This window comes from Battus philenor, unplaced genomic scaffold (assembly GCF_028537555.1).
Source record: "Battus philenor isolate CCGP_79_NKW_IND1 unplaced genomic scaffold, ilBatPhil1.0.hap1 SCAF_11, whole genome shotgun sequence".
Taxonomy (NCBI): Eukaryota; Metazoa; Arthropoda; class Insecta; order Lepidoptera; family Papilionidae; genus Battus; species Battus philenor.
Window position 1 is genome coordinate 5,861,672 of NW_027181673.1, and position 20,189 is coordinate 5,881,860.

Consider the following 20,189-nt stretch of genomic DNA (forward strand, 5'->3'; position numbering starts at 1 on the left):
ACTTAACATCATTACTGATTTTCGTGACTCTCTCGCTTCCTTTTCTATACTACTGACACAGAGTCGTAGTTTTTTCTTAAAATATTTGTAAGAAATGTTTTGTCATGCATTGAATATTAAAATAACCAACATTTCATTATCTTTTTCTTATAAAAACATGTTATTTAAGAGCATTTTGTGCTGTAAGAGGTTTAACGGCATTAATAGAAGTGAACTAGATCGAATATACACGGCTCTCTGTGGATACGTACTCCATTATTCATAACATTTGAAGCTGCTACGCCGTGAGCTACTTGATCGATTTCGCATCAAACACTCGCACTAATGGAATCGTCTTTCGGGAGTCGTAAAAGATAAGTCAGATTAAAATATTATTTAATGTACTGATCTAGAGATGGAAACTTTATAATACTATGAGCAGGGTGTATTACTTACATATTACGAGATTTGATTTCTATTCAATAGTTGATCCAAATAGTCGCAGGTAGACGCAACGTGGGTAGGAAAGGATATAGCCAAGGTCACGGGAAGTAGCTGGATGTGGGCAACGCAAGATCCATCATGGAAGGGAACTTTGAGGTTTATGCCTTGTAGTGGACGTCTATCGGCTGACACAACCATAATGGTAAATCGGTTCAATGACAGCTACATTTTTATATGCCGCAATTATCTTAAATAACACAAACCAAAATTGCTATGGCCAAACTTGGTTACCAGTTGCACTGAAACCAGATCGGAAGCCCTTTTGTTCTAGTATTGTTTATGTTTAAATATTAACAAAGAGAAGTTCATAAAGGCTAGCTAGAAAGCTAATTACCCTATAATTTCCTATATCTGATGGATTCCTTATGGTGGATTTTTTTTATAAAAATGGCTACGTCATTGAAGCGCTAGGGTCTGGTCGTTATATAGCTGTGCGGATTGGCGATTTGAAATGGCACTGAATAGGCAGCTAAAGCACCCATAATACCCGGAATGTAAGAAAAATGGCAAATGCGAGGTATCAATATGAGAATAAGATCTGATAAAGTGAAATTGTCTGGACATTACGAATAAAATTTTCCATTTGTTTAATAGGTTAACAAAAATATTTTCTTTACTAAGACAACTAATATTAATTATTTAGACTCTGAGCGATCTTTACAACCACATCGACTATAACCTTGGTGTTAAACTCAAACTATATTTTAACACATTAGATATATACTTTATAATACGATAAGAGAATTCAAAGACGTTTTCACGACAAGAACTTTGTTAAAGTACTTTAATGTTTCCCGTATAAATATTGAACATTTGCTTAACAGAGCTTAATTCGTGTTATTGGCAGGTCCTTTGCATAAGGAAATAGTAAAGGCGTGCTTGATTTTGAGGACGGTTCGTCGTGTTATTTCAAGTTTTGTATTAAGTCAACATTTTTAAATATTTGTCAACTTCTAGAGTTCAGAAGTAATTTTCTTGTTTAAATAACAGTTTTTAAGATTTTATCTGGCAGTATGTGTATTTAATTTCTCATTTGAAGTGGCACTCGGCGCGGCATATCGCCCATGCAACCGATTGCCGTTGGAGCCTAATGGTTCTCGAGTGGCGAACAAGTGCTGGTAGAAGAAGTATGAGTAGGCCTTCCACTAGATGGACCGTCAACATGGTATGTGTCACGATAAGTCGCTGGATGTAGGCAACGTAGAACCGGACGTCATGGCTATCTTTAGGGTCTATCGAGGTAAAAGAAGAGGTGGAAGTTTATACTAAGTAAGAAAAGGACCAATACATAGCTACTTCCGCAGTATATGCAGTAGTATTCGTGCAATAAAGTGCACCGCCCGCTAGTCGGCTGATAAATGCGCATGCGGCAAACAATGCGAATTACCCAACTACCACCTTTAAATCACTCAACGCGTGCTTCACCCCTCCACGGGGCAACTTCAGGAGCAATGTTACACCAATTAGTGCCAAACACAGAGTGCACTCTGGCGGAAGTAGCTATATATTGATCCTTTTCTTACTTAGGATGGACTTCCGCAAAATAGAGTCTGAATCCATTAGAGGAGTATATACAAAATAGCCAATGAGGCTTTAAGGTTGACAGAAATAACTTTGGAAGAAGGGTGCTTCCTATCGGTCTTTTTGAAGTCTTTGGAGGATCCAATAGAGGACGTCCTGCGGCTAAAATAATGATGATGATGATCTGTATTACATCTCCGTTTCTGTGTAGGGCCTTACTTTTCTTTAAATTATTTTTTATCTTAAGTATATAGTATAATATTACATGGCTGTCGTTAAACTTTCAAAAAGAAAATAATTTTAATTGGGGATTAATCTGATGTTAATCGTTTATTAATACAAATCAACAGTTAATTAGCTTATCCGTAGTGTTTTTCTTGATTTAAGGAATTGTCAAAAAAATAATGGATCAATATACATTTGCTTTAACAAAAATCTCAGTTTTGTAAGGATAAATCAACTAATTTCCGCTAATCCGTTTTAAATTCATTTATCTATATTTTATGTTTACGATTACTCCTTATTACTAAGTTTTTACTAAAGAAAAAGTATTTTTTTGTTCTATCAATATTTTTTGCATCGACATTCACTTGGCATGGATATCATTTTTATCTTTAAAAAATACTTAGCTGTACAATAGACAAAATCAAATAATACACGTTGACCTAAAATCATTAAAAGGGCTTAAATTTAGTTTAAACAGTGATAAGCTATTTTTTTTTACAAAACGAATTCAAAGGCAGATTATTACAATGTAACGTGATTGTTACAATGATTAACCTTTCATTAAATAGCCGTTAAGGTTCTGTTATTATATATTATATTTAAAATTTTATTCGTTTCAATACTAGGGCTTGATGCAAAAATTTTTAACGCCAATAATGAAATTAAGATATTGTATTTTAATGTTTGTATAATACATAAACGTACTTCATGTATTAAATACTATAGTATAGTATGTTATATAGCAGGAGTGGCCAAGCTCTTTGATGGTTCTAGCCATTCTTCAAAATTTAAAATGATTTGTGAACCGCAACTATTTACCTACTAAGAAATTATGCCTAAAAGGTATTGAAATATTTTAACAGAAATTATATTTAGTGAAAAGTCATTAATAGCAGCACAAAATATATTGAATTTATGTAATAAAACTAAAACACATTTTACCACGAAATTTTGTGAATATTTTTTCACGGCACTTAAAACATTTTGAAAGACATGTGGAACGATATTTTTTAAAGTTCACACAAGAAAGAAAAGGCAACTCTGGTACAGCTAGAAATAATCCTTTAAAGGGTCTCAAGATGGCCACCTTTTATATTATATATGTATTACCTTTTATATAATAGATGTATATCCATTTGCAAATCCTTCTATCACTTGATGATTGATCGCCCTAATTTTCCTTGAAAGCCAATAGTTGTTTGAAAAAAAAAACGCTGTATCAGAGAAATCGCAGTCTGCTATATCACCCTTTGTAAATGTGTTCGGTCGTAAAATTCCGATTTCAAATTTAAATTTTTCCAAAAAATAATTGTTAAATTATAACATCAGTCTTTTTTTTCTTTTCGGAATTCTGCCATCGGACATTCTATATTTCATCTGACTTCTTATGGAACTTGTGTTGATGCGCCATAAAGAATAAATAAATAATACATTAAAATATTCTTTTATTTAAACACCTACGAAATATAATTTAATGCATGATAAAAACGTTGTTTACGTCGCGTATCACATTTAATATTTCGTTCCCTTTCGGACTCACCTTCACTATTACAAAATGCTGAAATGCATCAAGACCGATTTCACTGACATTGAATTGTGAATTGTTTTTCAAACATATGCAGTGGTAAAATTGAAAGTATTGATAATATTATCACAATAATGTTGTAAATTATACAGTAATAACACTCATAATAACTATATTCATTTAACTGTGTACAGGATTATTAATTGTAGGTGTAAATTTTTAAAGAGATGAGTGTATATCTAGCTCATCTGCTGTCAATTAATTTATAGTACCCTATTTAAGAACCAATTACGTTAAGATAATATAGTAAGAAAAATTGTTTTCAAAATTCTGATTCCTAGATACTAAAATTAATTATTGTTTATTATCTGTTTCTGTAGACTTTGTACTGCCAGAAGTTATTGGCCGGTTGTATTTCAATACGAATATAAATTAATGTAACCTATTTCAGAGTTATCACTTAACAGTGCACAGTGATTGAAAGTAGACGTTAAAGCTTAAAATATTTTCGTTAACAAATATGCCATACATTCATCCCTTAATAGCTTCTGCGTCTATAATCAATAAACCTGTTTGAAAATTATGAGTTATAAATTTCAATTACAATTAAAGTAATTTTAAAATATGAATCTATATTTCCATATACTTCTATGAAAATATCACATCAATGATCTTAAAACATGTAAAACATGTCTTTACCATGCAATATAAGATTGTCTTGTTAGGAAATCTTTAAAGAATTCCTATATCCAGAAGTACACGTCGTACGGCTGGAATGTTTATTATATTATCAAATTATTGATAATAAATAATAAACATTCATTTCTTAAATAGAGCGGGGTAAGTCAGTTATCACAGAAAGTAATTCCTTGACATATATCCCACGCTCATGAATCGGATGTAAAAATAGATTAGAATCTTTCACTTGGCATTGCTATGCTAGTATCTGAATTCAATGTTTTTCGTAAGTTTGTAAAGGTATGAGACTTTGACCTACGTTATAACGAAGCTATATATTAGATCTAATACTGAATGCTTTTAATGTAACAATGGGCAGCGGCTTTATCTTAAGGAGTTGAGGCACTAGGCCACAGCCGATGAAACTACAGAATGTATACAGGCGTTCCCGTAGTTTTCACAAAAGGTATTGAAGTAAACCGTGGAGATTTTGCCGGTAGGACTTCGACATAGCCTTTTTGTTGCCCCCGTAGCAGAGGGATTCTCATGCATGATTTCTTCATAAGAAAAAAAAGTTATAATTATGTTTTTTTATTGATGAACCTTTTAGTCTTTCTTATACTATTTATTTTAGGGATCACAGGTTACATAAATATATCTAACATAATAAATAAATAAGAAGTTAACATATATAACACATTTAACGTAAAATATACATTCCCAGGCCTTTACAAAACTGCAGGGTTGGGTGTTGATGATTGGTGTATTGGAAGCTAGCGGTGACCACTATTTCCTTCGAAGCCACGAGCTTACACCAACTCATTGCGCACGTCTCGTTGCCGAGAGCACTGTAGATACTTTACGCGGGATCCAACCGGGTTGATTTGTTTTTGAACTTATTGACGTGGTTGACAAAGCCTTTATTTTATCGCATTTAGTTAATAGAATGTAGTAAAATTTTGGTTGTATATACTTTATATTGTTACTTACAGTGAAATCTAAAATTAAAAATACATTAAATAAATCTTATTATAGCTTTCAAGATTTTTCAGTTATTCGAAATGTGTGGAACTTAGTTTGCTGACTCATGGTTATTTTTATATCATTTATTTTATAATGTTTATATCAAACATTGTTGAACTTATTAAAAAAAGCAACTGTTGAGTATCTGGCCAGATTTTCAGCAGATCAGCATTGCGAGCCGGCGGTAGTTTACTATCTATATCATAAGCTATACAAAAGTACGCATAAATGCCTACTTGCTTACTTAGCAGTGATTGAAATAAATAAATAAATAAATATATAAATAATATCTCTTAAATGGAACTGTTTAAATTTTTCTGTTCATTTAATTTTAAAATTTATATTATTGTTGATATTTGAATGAGTTTTTAATAAGATTAAGTTAAAATTAAGTGTTTTGAAATTTCATCCTTTAAAAAAATCGGTTATAGAACAGAAAGTTAGTAAAAAATAATTTACCATAAAAATGTTAGGGAAATCGAATACATATTACGTTCGGAAAAGCAATTTCTTTTTTGGTGCTCCTTTTACAGATAATATCAACGTCGGACGTATATTTTCGACTTTTGGAAATTATCCAAGTGGGTGCGACTCACATAGGGGGACCGTAAATCAAACCCTAACTTAACACTTGCTGTCTTGTTACGCTCGATTTATTTGCTGTTGTGGAATAATTAACGTTATCAATCAATTGTAAATTTCTATGTATATGTAATGGCATTAGTAATTTCTATTTACAACAACTAATGCTAATACACCTAGTTGTTTTACAAAGACGGTGGTGTACAGATATTTAACAAATTAATAATTGTTATTTGGTCGTTCGTGCAATTTATAAAGTTCTAAAGTCTCTTTTAGATTAGTAGAGTTGAAAATATGGCATTACGTAGACAGTGCCAAAAGAAAAAAAAATAAAAGTATTTACTAATCAGTCGTAACATAAACAAACATAAATAACATATTTATATATTTTATTAGTGTTTACACACATGTAATGGCGCACTTTCGTCTTTAAGTGTGTAGTGTCGTGAATGCATATAAAATTATAAGGTCTGTACGTAAGAAGTATTTTTCATATTCTTTAATTACTTGTAACTAATTTACGTGCAATAATGAAAATAATATGGCATTTTCCTTAGTGGGTCATATATCTGATCATCGTTTCCGCACTTGGAACGAATATGCTTTTTTAGATTCAATAAATCATTAAACTAGTAAACTAGTATGTATAAGTTCCTCAAGTGAGTGTTTTGGCAACGATTTCAAATGTCCCTTATTCGACGCTTCGGTTAGTTTTTGAGATGTAGTTTTTAATAGCGTGCAATAAACATATTGTACAACATCTTACGTCATATATCGAAAAGGCACATTAAACTTCATTGTATTCTCTTTGAGTCGATTAAAGTTGCCTAACAAGGAATTTCTGACAGATATACTTTTTTATTTGGCATGGTTTTAAAAATAAAGAAGACAGTGATATTTTAAAGTGTATATTTTTAAAACATTCGTTTGTTCGAAATTACATTTAAAAAAACAATTTAATAAATAACATAGTAACACAATTAAAAATTAGAAATGTCATTTTATTTTATTCTTACATAAATTTATTATAATTTAATATGGCATTTACATAAATTCATAACTCATGTCTCTTAATATTAATTGTCACTACCTTAAATACTGTTTGGTCTTTTATGGTTACGAATTGAGCTTCATGAAAAAGCTTTTTACATCTAACGTTCTTTGGTGGAACTACTAGTCGGGAATGTTTAATGAAATAATCTATAGCAAGTTCAATATATTCATGGCTATTGGAATGTTAAATAATATAAATGAAATTTCATATTACATATTATATACAAGAAATCAGTTGAGGAAAGATCATCTAAATATCTCATGTCTAAACCCTTTGTTTTAGGAACCCCCTGTATATACTACCTAAAACAACAAGCTTACTTGTCACGCATTAGTGGGACGGAAATTTGTCAGTTTTTTCAATTATCATACTTATTACTATGTAATTTTATAAATGCATGCAATTAATTTGGTCATTAGTAATAAAAGTTGACTACGACGATAGCCTGCGTTAAAGCGTAATAATATTTTCCTAAATTACGAGGAGCAATAAAAAGATGTTTTTATACATAATTGTGCATAAAAAGCTACACGATAAATAATTAGATGAAATAGTTAGAAAGCTATTAAGCTTGTCTTTATTTCGTGGATCTAGGATGTGAGTTTGATATAGCTCTAAAAACCACAAGACACAAAATATTGATATTGTATTTAAGCTAACAATGTAATTAAAATGTAAATAAAAGCATGTAAACTTTACAAAAATAATGATTTGAATATTCGTCGCAGTCAATATTAAAAAAAAATTAAAACTTTGGCACATCTCACTAGTGAGTGACAAGCTGCTATGAATAACTCTTAACTTCCTTTCCAGATTTCGTTTGACCAGAACCATTGTTTTTGAATCTGATGGACTTTGTCATGTTTTGCTGTGACCCGATGTTTGTTGACCGCGCAGAGATTTCGGTGCGGGGTCCGAGGCTGTGCGAGCTGGGTTCTGAAGTGCGTGCGTCCATAGGCTTCGGGTTTACCTTAGCCCTGGGCCCGTGGACAGCGCGGAAGACCGAGGATCCGCCCTCGATTCCCCGATCGACACTTGGCTGAGCGCCGTTCGTGTGTTGCTGTAACTGTACCCGTGACGCTCGTTCCATTTCTCTAAAAGAAATGCGTAACTAGTTATAAGCTTAAAGATTTAATTTTAAGTCCACTATCCAGTTATTTACTAATGTTTGTTTTCAAACGAAATCAAAAAACAGGCGAAAACAGTTTGCAAAATATAGCATTATAAACTGAATCTTGGAATTAATGGCGTTATAACATATTTCTAATAAAACAACGCCAAAAGAATTAAAATTTTCATTAATTAGAAACAACATTTGTTATAATAACAAATTTTTGTTATACATTGTAAGTGCACATAGTCCAACGTCACGAGAACGTTTTTATTTTGGATTTTGATAAAAAAATTACATTTTCATTTATTATTCACTTGTTTTACACATTTATTGGCGTTCTCTACCAATCTACCAACCTAGACTTGTGCAGGGATAATGGGTAGGCATGTATGTAAATGTGAAAGAAAAATGGAACAAAATATATAAAATAATTTATGCTATATACATGATAAATACTATACTTATAATAGGAGGATAAAACACATGTATAAATTACAAATATTTGTTTACATATACTGTGTAATAAACAATTAGAAGTTTATTTTGCCGCAAAAAGATTTTAAATAGTTTTTTATTCAGACATGTAACGGTTTGCTTACTCACTACTTCCGAAGGATAGTTTATTTCATACTTAACCTAAACGTAAGCGAAAGCTGGAGTATGATGAATGAGATGAGGTGATGATACCTTCATGTTCGCACGTAGGAGGCGATCGCGGAGGTGGGCGGGTGCTTGCGGCATGCGGGCGAAGAGGGATACGCACCGCTGGTGAGGCCCGGGAGGGCGATCCGGCAACAGAGCGCCGCCGCGTAAGCCGCCCGGTACTGCGCGTTCATTATCACGTAGATGATCGGATTCACGCAGGCGCTCGCGTACAGTAAAAGGTAGCCGGCGATGTGAAATACTAGAGGTGATGAAAATAAATTAGAAATAAATTATAGAAATTGAAATATTGACGGTGGTAAATATATTGTATGGTCACAAAACATGACCTATATTCCTAGAAACTTTGACATACACAAATACCTGAAGCTAAACCAAATTATTTGTTTATTTTGATTTTTTTATAGTTCTTAAGACTCAAGTTTACGAACGCTACATACAGCTGGAAGTGACTGACCTGTTTGTCGTATAAATCGTCATAACAACGTTGTTTTGTGTACAATAGATTTAAATAAATTTCTCATTGAGATATTTAATTATTATTGTATTTTCTGACCTCTTTTTGTAATTTAATCCATGACTTCTGAATAACTATACATATTTGTTAAAAATATAGAAGTAATATGGAAATAAAACATTATCGTTAATTGAATTTTGGTTGTCAGTGTTAAATATGTGAAATACTTACTAGGATAATGAACGTGACTGTCAGCAACCTTTGCGATAGTTATGGGTAGGTAGCAGACGAGAAACGAAAGAAATATTGCCAGAACCATCTTCGTGATGCGCCACTCATTGCGTCTTGCTTTAGTATCTCTGTTGTCTTTTACTGTAGATCTCTTATCGGTATTGTTTAAAACTCCGGGCCCAGAGTGCTGAGAACGCTGATGTTCACGCATTCTTTGCTCTGAACTAAAATAGATATCAACGGTTAAAACATTTAAAAAACATGAAACTAATTAGTACTTATGATAAATTAAATATATATTCTTTTGATTTACGTCTTTACTATAAATTTATGCGGGAGGTCTCTCTTCTGTATTGTGGGTTCTACAGGCGAACTAATGGTGATGATGTTCCAATAATAGCGAATAATTATGTAATTCATACCTTTTAGTAAATAATTAATAACTATACTAACTACTCATGAACAATGAAACATGTAGTGCTAAAAGAACTTACTGTTCTCTTAAAAACAAGTTTACCAAAGGACTCAGTCAACTAAAAAAAATTATAGTGAATATATATGCGGTGGAGGTAGGTATAATGGCGAAATCTTCTGAAAGATGTAGGCCTATCATGAGTGAACTTCAAGTCATTTCTCTCAAGTCTTCTGGATCATTCAAAATGTAGTTAGCTAGGAAGAGCAGGCCTAATTAAACCTACTATGCTTTCCCTGGAATTCGATGGACTTGGCAAATGCAAGAAATTACCTCTCTCTATAGCGTACTGAATCCTCAGAAAGTTGTTAAAAATTTGGAAGAAATTTTATGGTCAAAGTAGTGTTTAAAAAAATAAACATATTTTTATTGTGTTTTATCCGTACACAATTAAATAAATAATGTAGGTATAACTATTAATTTTAACTTAACTGATAGTTATACAAAATAGATTAATTCCAAAGTAAGTGTTGATCAGGACTGTGATTACTTAATTTGCGTAATATTTATTTTGTTGAGATAATTACCTGTGTACAACCCAGAAAATCCTGGCGTAACAAATGAAGATCAACAAAGCGGGGACAATAAAAGCGATGACGAACAGAGCGGTTTTAGAAGAATGCCCATGCTCGTCAGGCATTATTGAACATGTTCCAAGTTCTGGATCGTAGTCAAATTTACCTGTAATTTTTATATAATTGTTTATTGTACAATAATAGATTCAAATAATATTATCCGAAATATGAAGCGTTTAGTTTACCCCAGAGAAATGTAAAAATGTGGCTAAGGTTATAATTTTCTTATTAAATGTGTTCAACGGTGTATTTTTATCAGTATATATCAGGGGTGGCCAAGGTATTTCATAGTGCGAGACATTTTTCGAAATATGAAATTTCTTGCGAGACGCAATTGAATACTCATTTAAAACACGTAAAAGAATGTTTTTTTTTTCACAATAATCATATTTATTAAAATTATTTACAAATAAGTGCAAAATATGTGTATCGAAGTTAGATATAATTGCACACATATATGACAGCACTTCTAATAATACATAAGGTACTGGTAATTAATTATAATAATAATTATTATTCACACCAGTAATTTGTTTCGATTTATCAAGAGCTGACATAGTCAATATAAATTTAAATATTGAAATAATTCAAAAATTATTGTTCAAAGAGCCGCAAGTAGCTTGCGAGCCGCAGTTTGGTTACCTCTGGTATATACTATATAAAGTTTCATGCGTCTGTTATATTTTACAACTTGCAACAGGTACTTGGTTAACAGTCTCATTGAACATTTTAGTTTTAAACAATAGTATTTTGAAAATAAATTATTACTAGCCAGCTCGACATCATAAAAACTTTGTTTTCTTAGTGGCCTGTTAATTATGTTCTTTCTAATATTTATGTGTCTTCAACTCTAATTCAAATTTAAAACCCATTATTTTATGCCAAATAGCTTATCTCAGAAGTCACTCAAAATCTAATCCTTGGTAAAAAAAAATTGATATAGTTTAAGAAAAGAAGAACCTTACCCCATATTCCAAGAAGAGTCGGTATCTGCATACCGTATGAAAACATCCACGAGAACACGATCATTAGAGCTATGTTGTATTTTCTATACACCCGAGCATACCAGCTGTGATGAGCTATCATAATATATCTGAAAATAAGAAATAAAAACATGACTCTCGTCTATTTAAATATGTTTAGGTTTTACATCGATGTTTTAATTCTCTGGAAACTTGAACAGTGGCAATCCTAAATAATTAATATACAAAGTGTAAATTATATGAGATTGTATCCAGGGAATTGAAGTGACTTATGATCGCAAATCTTAGTCCTCTACCGCTGTGCTACCGCTGCTCACTAAAATTCGTTAAGACAAGTTAAAATAATTAATATTTAAAACAAGTTAAAACAATTAATTTTTTTTTACGAAAATTTTAAATTAAAAATTTGAACACAAACAATAAATAATTTCATAAAATTGTATACAATGTTAGTTGTCAAAAAATTAAAGCAACGAAACTTGTAACGTATTGTATACAAGCGTAATTACAGGAGTTTTATCTGTCCAGAGTATAAAATGTATGTACTCATTTACGTTATACGTTTATTAAAATATATATATAATTAATGCATCTATAACATAAGAAGATAATTTTATAATTGGGCTTGTGATGGATATAAAATGTTTCGTAACGGAATTATAATCCGTGTCGCGAATATTTACGCGATGAGAAAGTTGAATCACTTATATAATGTAACGTTGTTGCTATGATACTGCATAATGATACTGCATTCATAAGCAAATACGATAGAAATATTTAGACAAAACATTTTTTTTTTCTAAAACTGGATGTCAAACACACTAAAGCATGTGTACTTTACCGTCGTCACATTTATTGACTATGTATCTACATATATCACATAGATTGGATATGTCTGTCTGTGACAGACGAATTTCACTAACACGTTTGGCATTTCTATATAAGAGGAATTATAAACAATATTCACTAGAGTATAGTATGAAAAAGTAATTACTTTTTTGGTGTCGATTAAGAAATACAAATACGATATGCTTGCGTTATTTATAATAGATATAACGTTTATGAGAAATTTTATTATAAGGGGGACCGGAAAGTAATGTCGTTTCTGTTGATTATTATTCTGTTATTTTACAAAAAGACCGATTTATTTTTAACGTTCCGGCATTGAAAATTTGTATACTAGATGGCAAAATGTTGTTGATAACGAAGGTGAATATACTGTTGATTAGAAATTAAAACTTGTTAAAATGCATTCGTGTGAATTTAACTTAAGAAAGCGACACTCTTTTCCGGTTCCCCTAATATAAATAAAGAAGTACAAAGAGATTATATTTTTATAAAAGCACAAAAATTTTCTAGATTATATTGCGTCTGTACTAAATTTACATATGTATTTGCGTGTTTGGGACTGTATCTGACCAGTATTTACATTAATTATAAAATTTATTTTGGTATTCCTAAATTTAATGACTGCCCTTTTTTACTTTTAATTTTGAGAATTAATTGACATACACTAACTGCGAAATTTTCCTGAATTATAAGAGACTACAATAATAAACGCAAATACAACCACCAATAGAAATTAAATCTTTTCACAGTTACTTAACTAGGTTTTGATAATACAGTTATCGTTAAAAAGAGTCGTATGGTTAATATACAGAAGCTAAAAATGTTTAATAAAAATATAACACATGTAAGAGATTTTGAAGAACGAAACTAAAGCAAATGGAAACGAAGCAATTTACGTTATAGATTTTATTCAAGATACGCGTGAAGACAGAATTTTCGAAGCGGAATTTATACGAAGAATACCGTTTTTCACCTGCGTTGTTGAATAAATTGAATGAGACAATTTTGTAGATTTATACAGCGTGTAGGTTTCGATACATACAGAAGTTGGTCGATAATATAGTTTAATAAGAAAAAAGGAATAACGTTGACAGATATTTCTAGCGAATATTAGTTTTTTGTATTTTGTAAAGGTTGGGATTGTAAAACGAAGAATAATACGTTTACTTCACAAATCTAACACTTAAGTAGTAGTGGGCGGGTCACATCGTTCTTGCAACCGCAGGCTGTCAGGGCCCAAAGGTTCTCAAGCCATAAACACGAGCCGGTAGATGCATAGATGCAGACAACTCTCATTAGGTGGATCGTTGGCACAGGGGCGATATCGTGGCAATTTTGAGGCAATTTTAATTTATAGCTGGAGGAAATTAAGTATTTTCCCTTAATATGAGACAGGAGTTTGATTAGCAAAACGACTTCAACAATCTACCATTAAATAATATCAAAACATGCACAAAAATTTTCAGACCTATTCCAGTAATAAGGATTGAAGAGTTCAAATACCTGTCTTCGGCTGTCAAACATTTACCGTTAATGAAAACCAAAAATGGTAACCAAACGAACAAAATCGTATACTCATAGTAGATCGTCATAATAAAACATATCACTTTAGTAATAATGTCTTACACTATACGAAATGTGTAGAGATTTTTTGTACATAATCAATCTTTATTCTTAAGGCATTAAAACGATAAATAACATGTTTACTCTCAAATATATTTTATTTATTATTATCACTTTTTTCTATTACACTACAAGAGTCTAATAACATTTTACTCAGGACATCTATTAGTTTTTAAATTAAACGTATTCGTATTAGTATATAGAGAATGATTGATAATAATTGTAAAAGCTTTAAAGGGGTAAATATTAATCCTATTTCACAGCAAAAAACTCTAAAAACTTACACTACTTATACACCTATTTCCAATCACCTTTTACAAAGTGTTGACCCTGAAATATGTTACATTACATATGCATTATATTACATATGCAGGGACAAACAGTAAACAATATTTATTTTAACATGTATTAAAATGAATTTTGAACGATTCTTCTTACCATATTATCATTACATTATTTTTTATTTCTAAAACCGATAATTTTTAGATAGGGTATACCATACATTAATTGATAGCAAATAAACAATACAATCAACATTTTAAAAAGATTTTGTACCTATATCTAATTACATTATAATCAGGACCAATCTGCATGAGCACGTGACCGATCACATTCTAACCACGGTTCCGAATGTCAATCATATCGCAATGCCGTCATGACTTACCTGTTCAAGGTAATAAGTGCGATGCTCAGCAGAGATACTCCGACGTTGCCGTATCGCAGAAACGGCACGAGTTTGCACAGAGCGCCGCCATGGGACCAAGTCCTTGTCCAGAAGCCCGATATGGCGAACGGAAGTACCACGGCGCAGAATAAAAAGTCCGCTATGCACAGACTGGAATATAAAATGCAAATGCGCACTAGTTAGAAATATTTCATTCAATTGGCCTACATGTTACACTCAAGATATTTCTTAAGTAATTTCTGATAGTAAAAAGTATATTATTAATATATTAATAATTGATCAAAACGAACTTTTCTGAGCCTTTGTTCAAGTACATGAGATTTGAGACACTTGGCCAGTGTTTTTATATATTAAAGTTTTTATTTTTTTATTCAAATATATTTTAAAATTTTCAAGTAAAACACGGTAATAATTTTTCTGCAGATTTTCGATCGTCAGAGTATAATATTTTAATTATAATGATTTCTAGATTTTCTCATTTTGTTTCTTTCTCAGTTTGTATCATCTGGTATTATAATAAGGATGGTTATTGGTAAGTCTAAGGCTAGGAGACAATACCTGGGACGAAAATAGAGTTCAAATGCGAACAGCCGTGGAATTGAAACATTAATTTCTCCTTACGCCGAGTAACTTCAAACCACAGAAACTATGTTGATATACCATTAGTAGTATTGTATGTAAAGATAATTGAAATTCAAGGTATATATACTAAGATTCTAAGCTAAATATAAATGCGTTTTACTTGAATATGTTTGTTTTGAATGTCATTAACATTTTCTTTTTAATTCTTTATTATATACAAAACGAATTAATAACAGAAAAGTTTTAGAACACAGCCGAGTTTGACATTTGAGTTAAACATAAATGAATACGCAAGAGAATTATCAGGAGGAAACTTACCTAATAATAAAGGCGGCTGCAACGTTTCTTACTTTCGGGCACTTTATAAGTGCGACCACAGTCAACAGATTGCCGAATAATCCTATCACCATGATAAAACCGGTAACGATTGCTGCAAATGTTAATAATCCTGGAGAGAATCTGAAATAACGAAAAATTTAATCTACAGTAAAGCAAAAAATATTTCATTTACCTTCGAATGATCGTAATTACAATCGTATACAGCAATATTCTTATTTAAAAACAAAGTTTGTATTTCAAGGTGCAAGAATACAAGTTGCTTGTTAGTAGATATAAATAACATACGAAATAAAAATATATTATTATGTAATTATTCCTTTCTGAGACATCTCAAGAATTTTTTACTTCTGTTTAGTATGTACTTTCGTGTGTCATGTACTAAGAAAATTAAAGGTTTTTCTAATGAGAAATATTCAAACAATTATAAGTAGATTTTCACAGTTTACTTTTGTTTAATGTGTCCCGAGCAATAGGCAAATAACCACGTTGCTTCTTCTTAAGATTTAAGATGTCCCGAAGAACATTCTTAGCAAAATATTAAGTAAGGAAAGATTGTTATAAATTTCCGCGATTGGTAATATTGTCATGTTTAATGTCAAAGAGAAGATAACATTAATTTTGTTAAAAATGATTACACTATTTGTATGTGTACTTATGTACATTGACTTATAATGTACGCTGATTTGTGATTCGTGAGTTTTCATTAATGTGTAATGTATCTTGTTTATTAGTACATACTCATTACATTAACTCACTAATGAGAGAGACGAGTCTTGCGTGGTTTGTGCAAATGCACATGCGCTAGTATCTTAAGTAAGAAAGCTTTGTCAATGAAGCTAAAAACATTAATGAAATTTGTAAACATCTCAACAATATTACATTATGCCTTTTTATTTTAAAGATATTAGTAAGTGTAATATAATTCCACTTTAGGCAGTAGTTTCTTTTTAAGGTTGTCTTAATGAGAGACTTAAGTTAGACTTCCAAACAAAAAGTGGACAGACTACCTACGGTCTTATTGAAAGTTTACATGTGAGGCCTAAGTCCAACAGTGGACTCTGCAGTTGATGATAAAAGTTATTGTTGAATAAAATATAACTTGGTATCGTAATTTCCTTTAGCGGTATTTTTGATAGCCTTAATAGAAAATTAAATCTTCAATGATTATTGAGAAATAATTTCAAAGAAATTTCTCTCAATAAAAAGCTATATCGCAGAAGCTTTTGTCTCTATACATTCTTTCAAGAGCAATGAAACGGAAATCTTTTCTTTGCGCGAAGGTTAAACAATACAGCCTAGATCTTTACAATAAACTGGATCAAATAACACTCATAATAACTGATGTCTCCAATTTACTATTTGTATATATTTATTGATAAACTCTTGTGTTTAAGGTGGCATGTGTTAACTATGATTAATCAATTCAAAGGTTCTTGCTGTCTACACAGCAGCTGAAATTAAGTTAAAGAGCACTACCTACTCTACCTGCAGACACTAGAGTGTTAATTAAATGATAAATTTGTTTGACAAAATACACTACATCTTTTATTAGGTCGTTGCTATATAAATTTTTGTCTGCCAATACTAGAAGCTTTGTAAACGATAACATGTAAGTTAGAAAAAAATAATAGTAATGATTTGTTAGCCATAGTTAATTGAAAGTTAAAATAAAATTAGATTAAGACAGGAAAGTTATTTGAGAAATATATATTTATGATTGATTAAGTAAGAAATAAAACTACAGGATACATAAAAGTAATTTTTGAATGGCAATAATTTTAAAAATTGTAGCCATCACTTTCATATAATATCGACTTGACGCTGATTTATGGGACATATTATATATGTAAACACTGTTATTTTTGACTTAAACTTGAAGCTTCTTTGTATTCTAGAAATATCATTTAAAATTTCCGGCATAAATTCATTAAATTTTATTCTGAGCTAAAAAATTTTAACTTGTTTTAGCTCTTATTAAATTATTTCTATATTACCTACAAAAACAAAAAACAAAGGCCGACCCAGACCACAGGATATCTTTTGTTTCGAAAGCCTTATTCAAGCATTTATCACGCAAATACACTTCCGTACTAAATAATATTATAAAAACAAACAAACTCCGGAACATAATCAAGCTTCAAAAGGAGAAATATAATACGGATTTCTTATGCATTTAAATAGTGAATGCAACTATACAAGGCTTTGAGCTTTTAATTGAAATATAAATTCTTTTGTGCAATATATGTGTAGTCCAGTGCATTTTTGAGTTGTTTTTTAAAAGGATTTTTATTAGTGTTATGCCTGTACGTTTTATCATCATCATTTTAGTCGTAGAACGTTCACTGCTTAACAAAAGCCTCTCGCATAGGTTTCCAATAAGTCCGGTTGCAACAGTCTACATCTAACGTCTTCGAACAACATCCTTCTTGGGAGACATCCTATGCTACTCTTGCCGATCTATGATCTCCAATTTAAAACCTTAAGTGGCTACTTTTGTTCAACGGATTTCGTTGTTCCTGATTTGAATTCATAGAGAAATCCCGAAGATAGCCCTCTTCTTGGCTCGTTGAGTGACTGAGAGCTTGCCAATGAGGCCAATTTGTGTCGGTTTGGCAAGTAAATGTTCAAGTGAAGAAATTTTTAGCCAAAGGAGTTTTCTCAGCCAGAATTAAGAAAGAAAATTACTAACGTTGTGTACTTTGTTACTTACTTTGAAAGCTCGCTGGGCCTTATACTGGAGGTACTGTCGTCGGTGAAATTCATTATGTCGTCCATTTTTAGTTGTACCTGAAGAAAACAAAAAAAATTATAATATCACAATTATTAATTGGACAAAACCGTCATCATAAGTTATGCGTAAGTTACTACCGCCTAACTCGAGAGCCTGCTAAGATCTGACTAATAAGGAAAAGTTTTATATTTTACTTAAAACACGAGGAAAGTTCTTATAAAAAAATTTAAAAATAAATAGGGAATTAGTAAGAGACATTTATTTCTTTCCATACAAACACGTGAGTAAATTAGAACACAAGTCACAGCATTCAAACATTCCTCAAGAAGACAATCAGAAAAAGATTCATTATAATGTAATCAAAGTATATACAGAGACAATGAAAGTAAAATCAATTTGTTATTAAATGCATGCAGTATACAAAATAAAAACTGATTTTCATAAATAACTGTTGATTATTTGTGATACATTACCACAAATTATTAAATAAAGAGATCTAATAGACTAAGTCCAGTCAATGACTTTTGATAGGAAGAAATCTGTCGGGGCACCAAGTATGATATAAAAATAAGTGGTAGCCTTTGTTTAAAAAATCAGCTCTATAGGCGTGACGGTTTCCTATCGGAGCATCGCACACGTTGTCAATTTATAACATTAGTATTTACAATTTCTATTAAAATGAATTACTAATAAGATACTGTACCTACTCTTCCGAGGAGAGGTTTCTATCCTATAATTACGAACATTACAGCACTAATAATAATTATAAAAAAAGGAAGTTATTTCTCGATAAGAAGTTTAAGGAATTTACGGAGATAATTCAAGATATAAGAAGACTGAAGAAGAATTATTCAGAAGAATTAGGCGCTACCAGTAAAATAATTCTCAGTACCGACAAAATTTCGTACTTAATTTATTTTCCTGCTAAGTCTTTGCAAGTCAATGATTGACATTTTTTTTTGGTTATTTTGAATTATTAATGTACTAAATAGGCAGCGTTGTAAACTCGTACCAAAATCTACCAAGATAAAGTCGTCCCTTATAACAGTCTTAAGGTTACCGGGACAATTTATCTCGACCTTTCCAATTAACTTTCGGTCAGATGATCTCCAATGTTCTGACTGTTATGTGAATCATATATTTATTTATGTCCATCCTTCTGTATGCTAATGAACGCTGTCAAGCTTAACAGGCAATTAGCCGTGTCTTTACTGGTTAGTTACGCTAAATTGTAACAACCTACGTTAATTTGAGAAAGGAAAGACAAGGTAATCATTGTGTACTTGAAATTAAATATTATAACTAACTAAACAAAACCTAAATGAAAGAAATTCGAATATTCTCGGCAAATCTCGTCCTATCGTCCCTTATAAATTTTTGTCTTGTGAATAATAGACTACCTAAAAAAAATTATGACTCAATTATTATATCCTTTCAAATTATAATTCTTTGTTCAATAGGATGAATTTCTAATTGAGGTCTAGGTTGATTGACTATCACCAGTTCAGATAAGAATTGTCACTGACCTGAGATGAACAAGCGAAAGAAAATTAGCGGAAATGTACATTTTATGAATAATATGAAATTACATATTTTATTAACACTAAAGTAGCTTGGAGAAGAAAACCGGCACTATAATTTACTTATAAACACACTGAAGTATAAAACGAATATTTGAAAATTCTGTAGATGCCATTTGATAGTTATGCAGTTAATCCAATCCTAAACCGTTTTGTTAGTAAATTTAAAATTTGTCATTGGACGCTACGTTAGCGAAATTTTATAACGCTAGCG

General features: G+C 31.2%; 1 protein-coding gene across 2 annotated transcripts in view; it reads right to left on the reverse strand.

The window, feature by feature from the left end:
* Positions 1–6,972: 6,972 nt before the first annotated feature.
* moody (G-protein coupled receptor moody) overlaps positions 6,973–20,189 on the reverse strand; it is a 49,626-nt gene continuing 36,409 nt past the window's right edge. Inside the window, exons 2-9 of one of the 2 annotated variants that reach the window (XM_068772377.1) lie at positions 18,375–18,451; positions 15,644–15,784; positions 14,723–14,893; positions 11,569–11,696; positions 10,556–10,709; positions 9,557–9,780; positions 8,969–9,109; positions 6,973–8,183 (exon numbers count right to left, since the gene is read on the reverse strand). In XM_068772377.1, the coding sequence (XP_068628478.1) occupies positions 7,876–8,183; positions 8,969–9,109; positions 9,557–9,780; positions 10,556–10,709; positions 11,569–11,696; positions 14,723–14,893; positions 15,644–15,784; positions 18,375–18,439 (1,332 nt within the window). In that variant the 5' untranslated portion in view covers positions 18,440–18,451 and the 3' untranslated portion in view covers positions 6,973–7,875. Of the gene's footprint in view, positions 8,186–8,892; positions 9,110–9,556; positions 9,781–10,555; positions 10,710–11,568; positions 11,697–14,722; positions 14,894–15,643; positions 15,785–18,374; positions 18,452–20,189 lie in introns of both variants that reach the window. The other variant, XM_068772386.1, reaches the window with a different exon arrangement.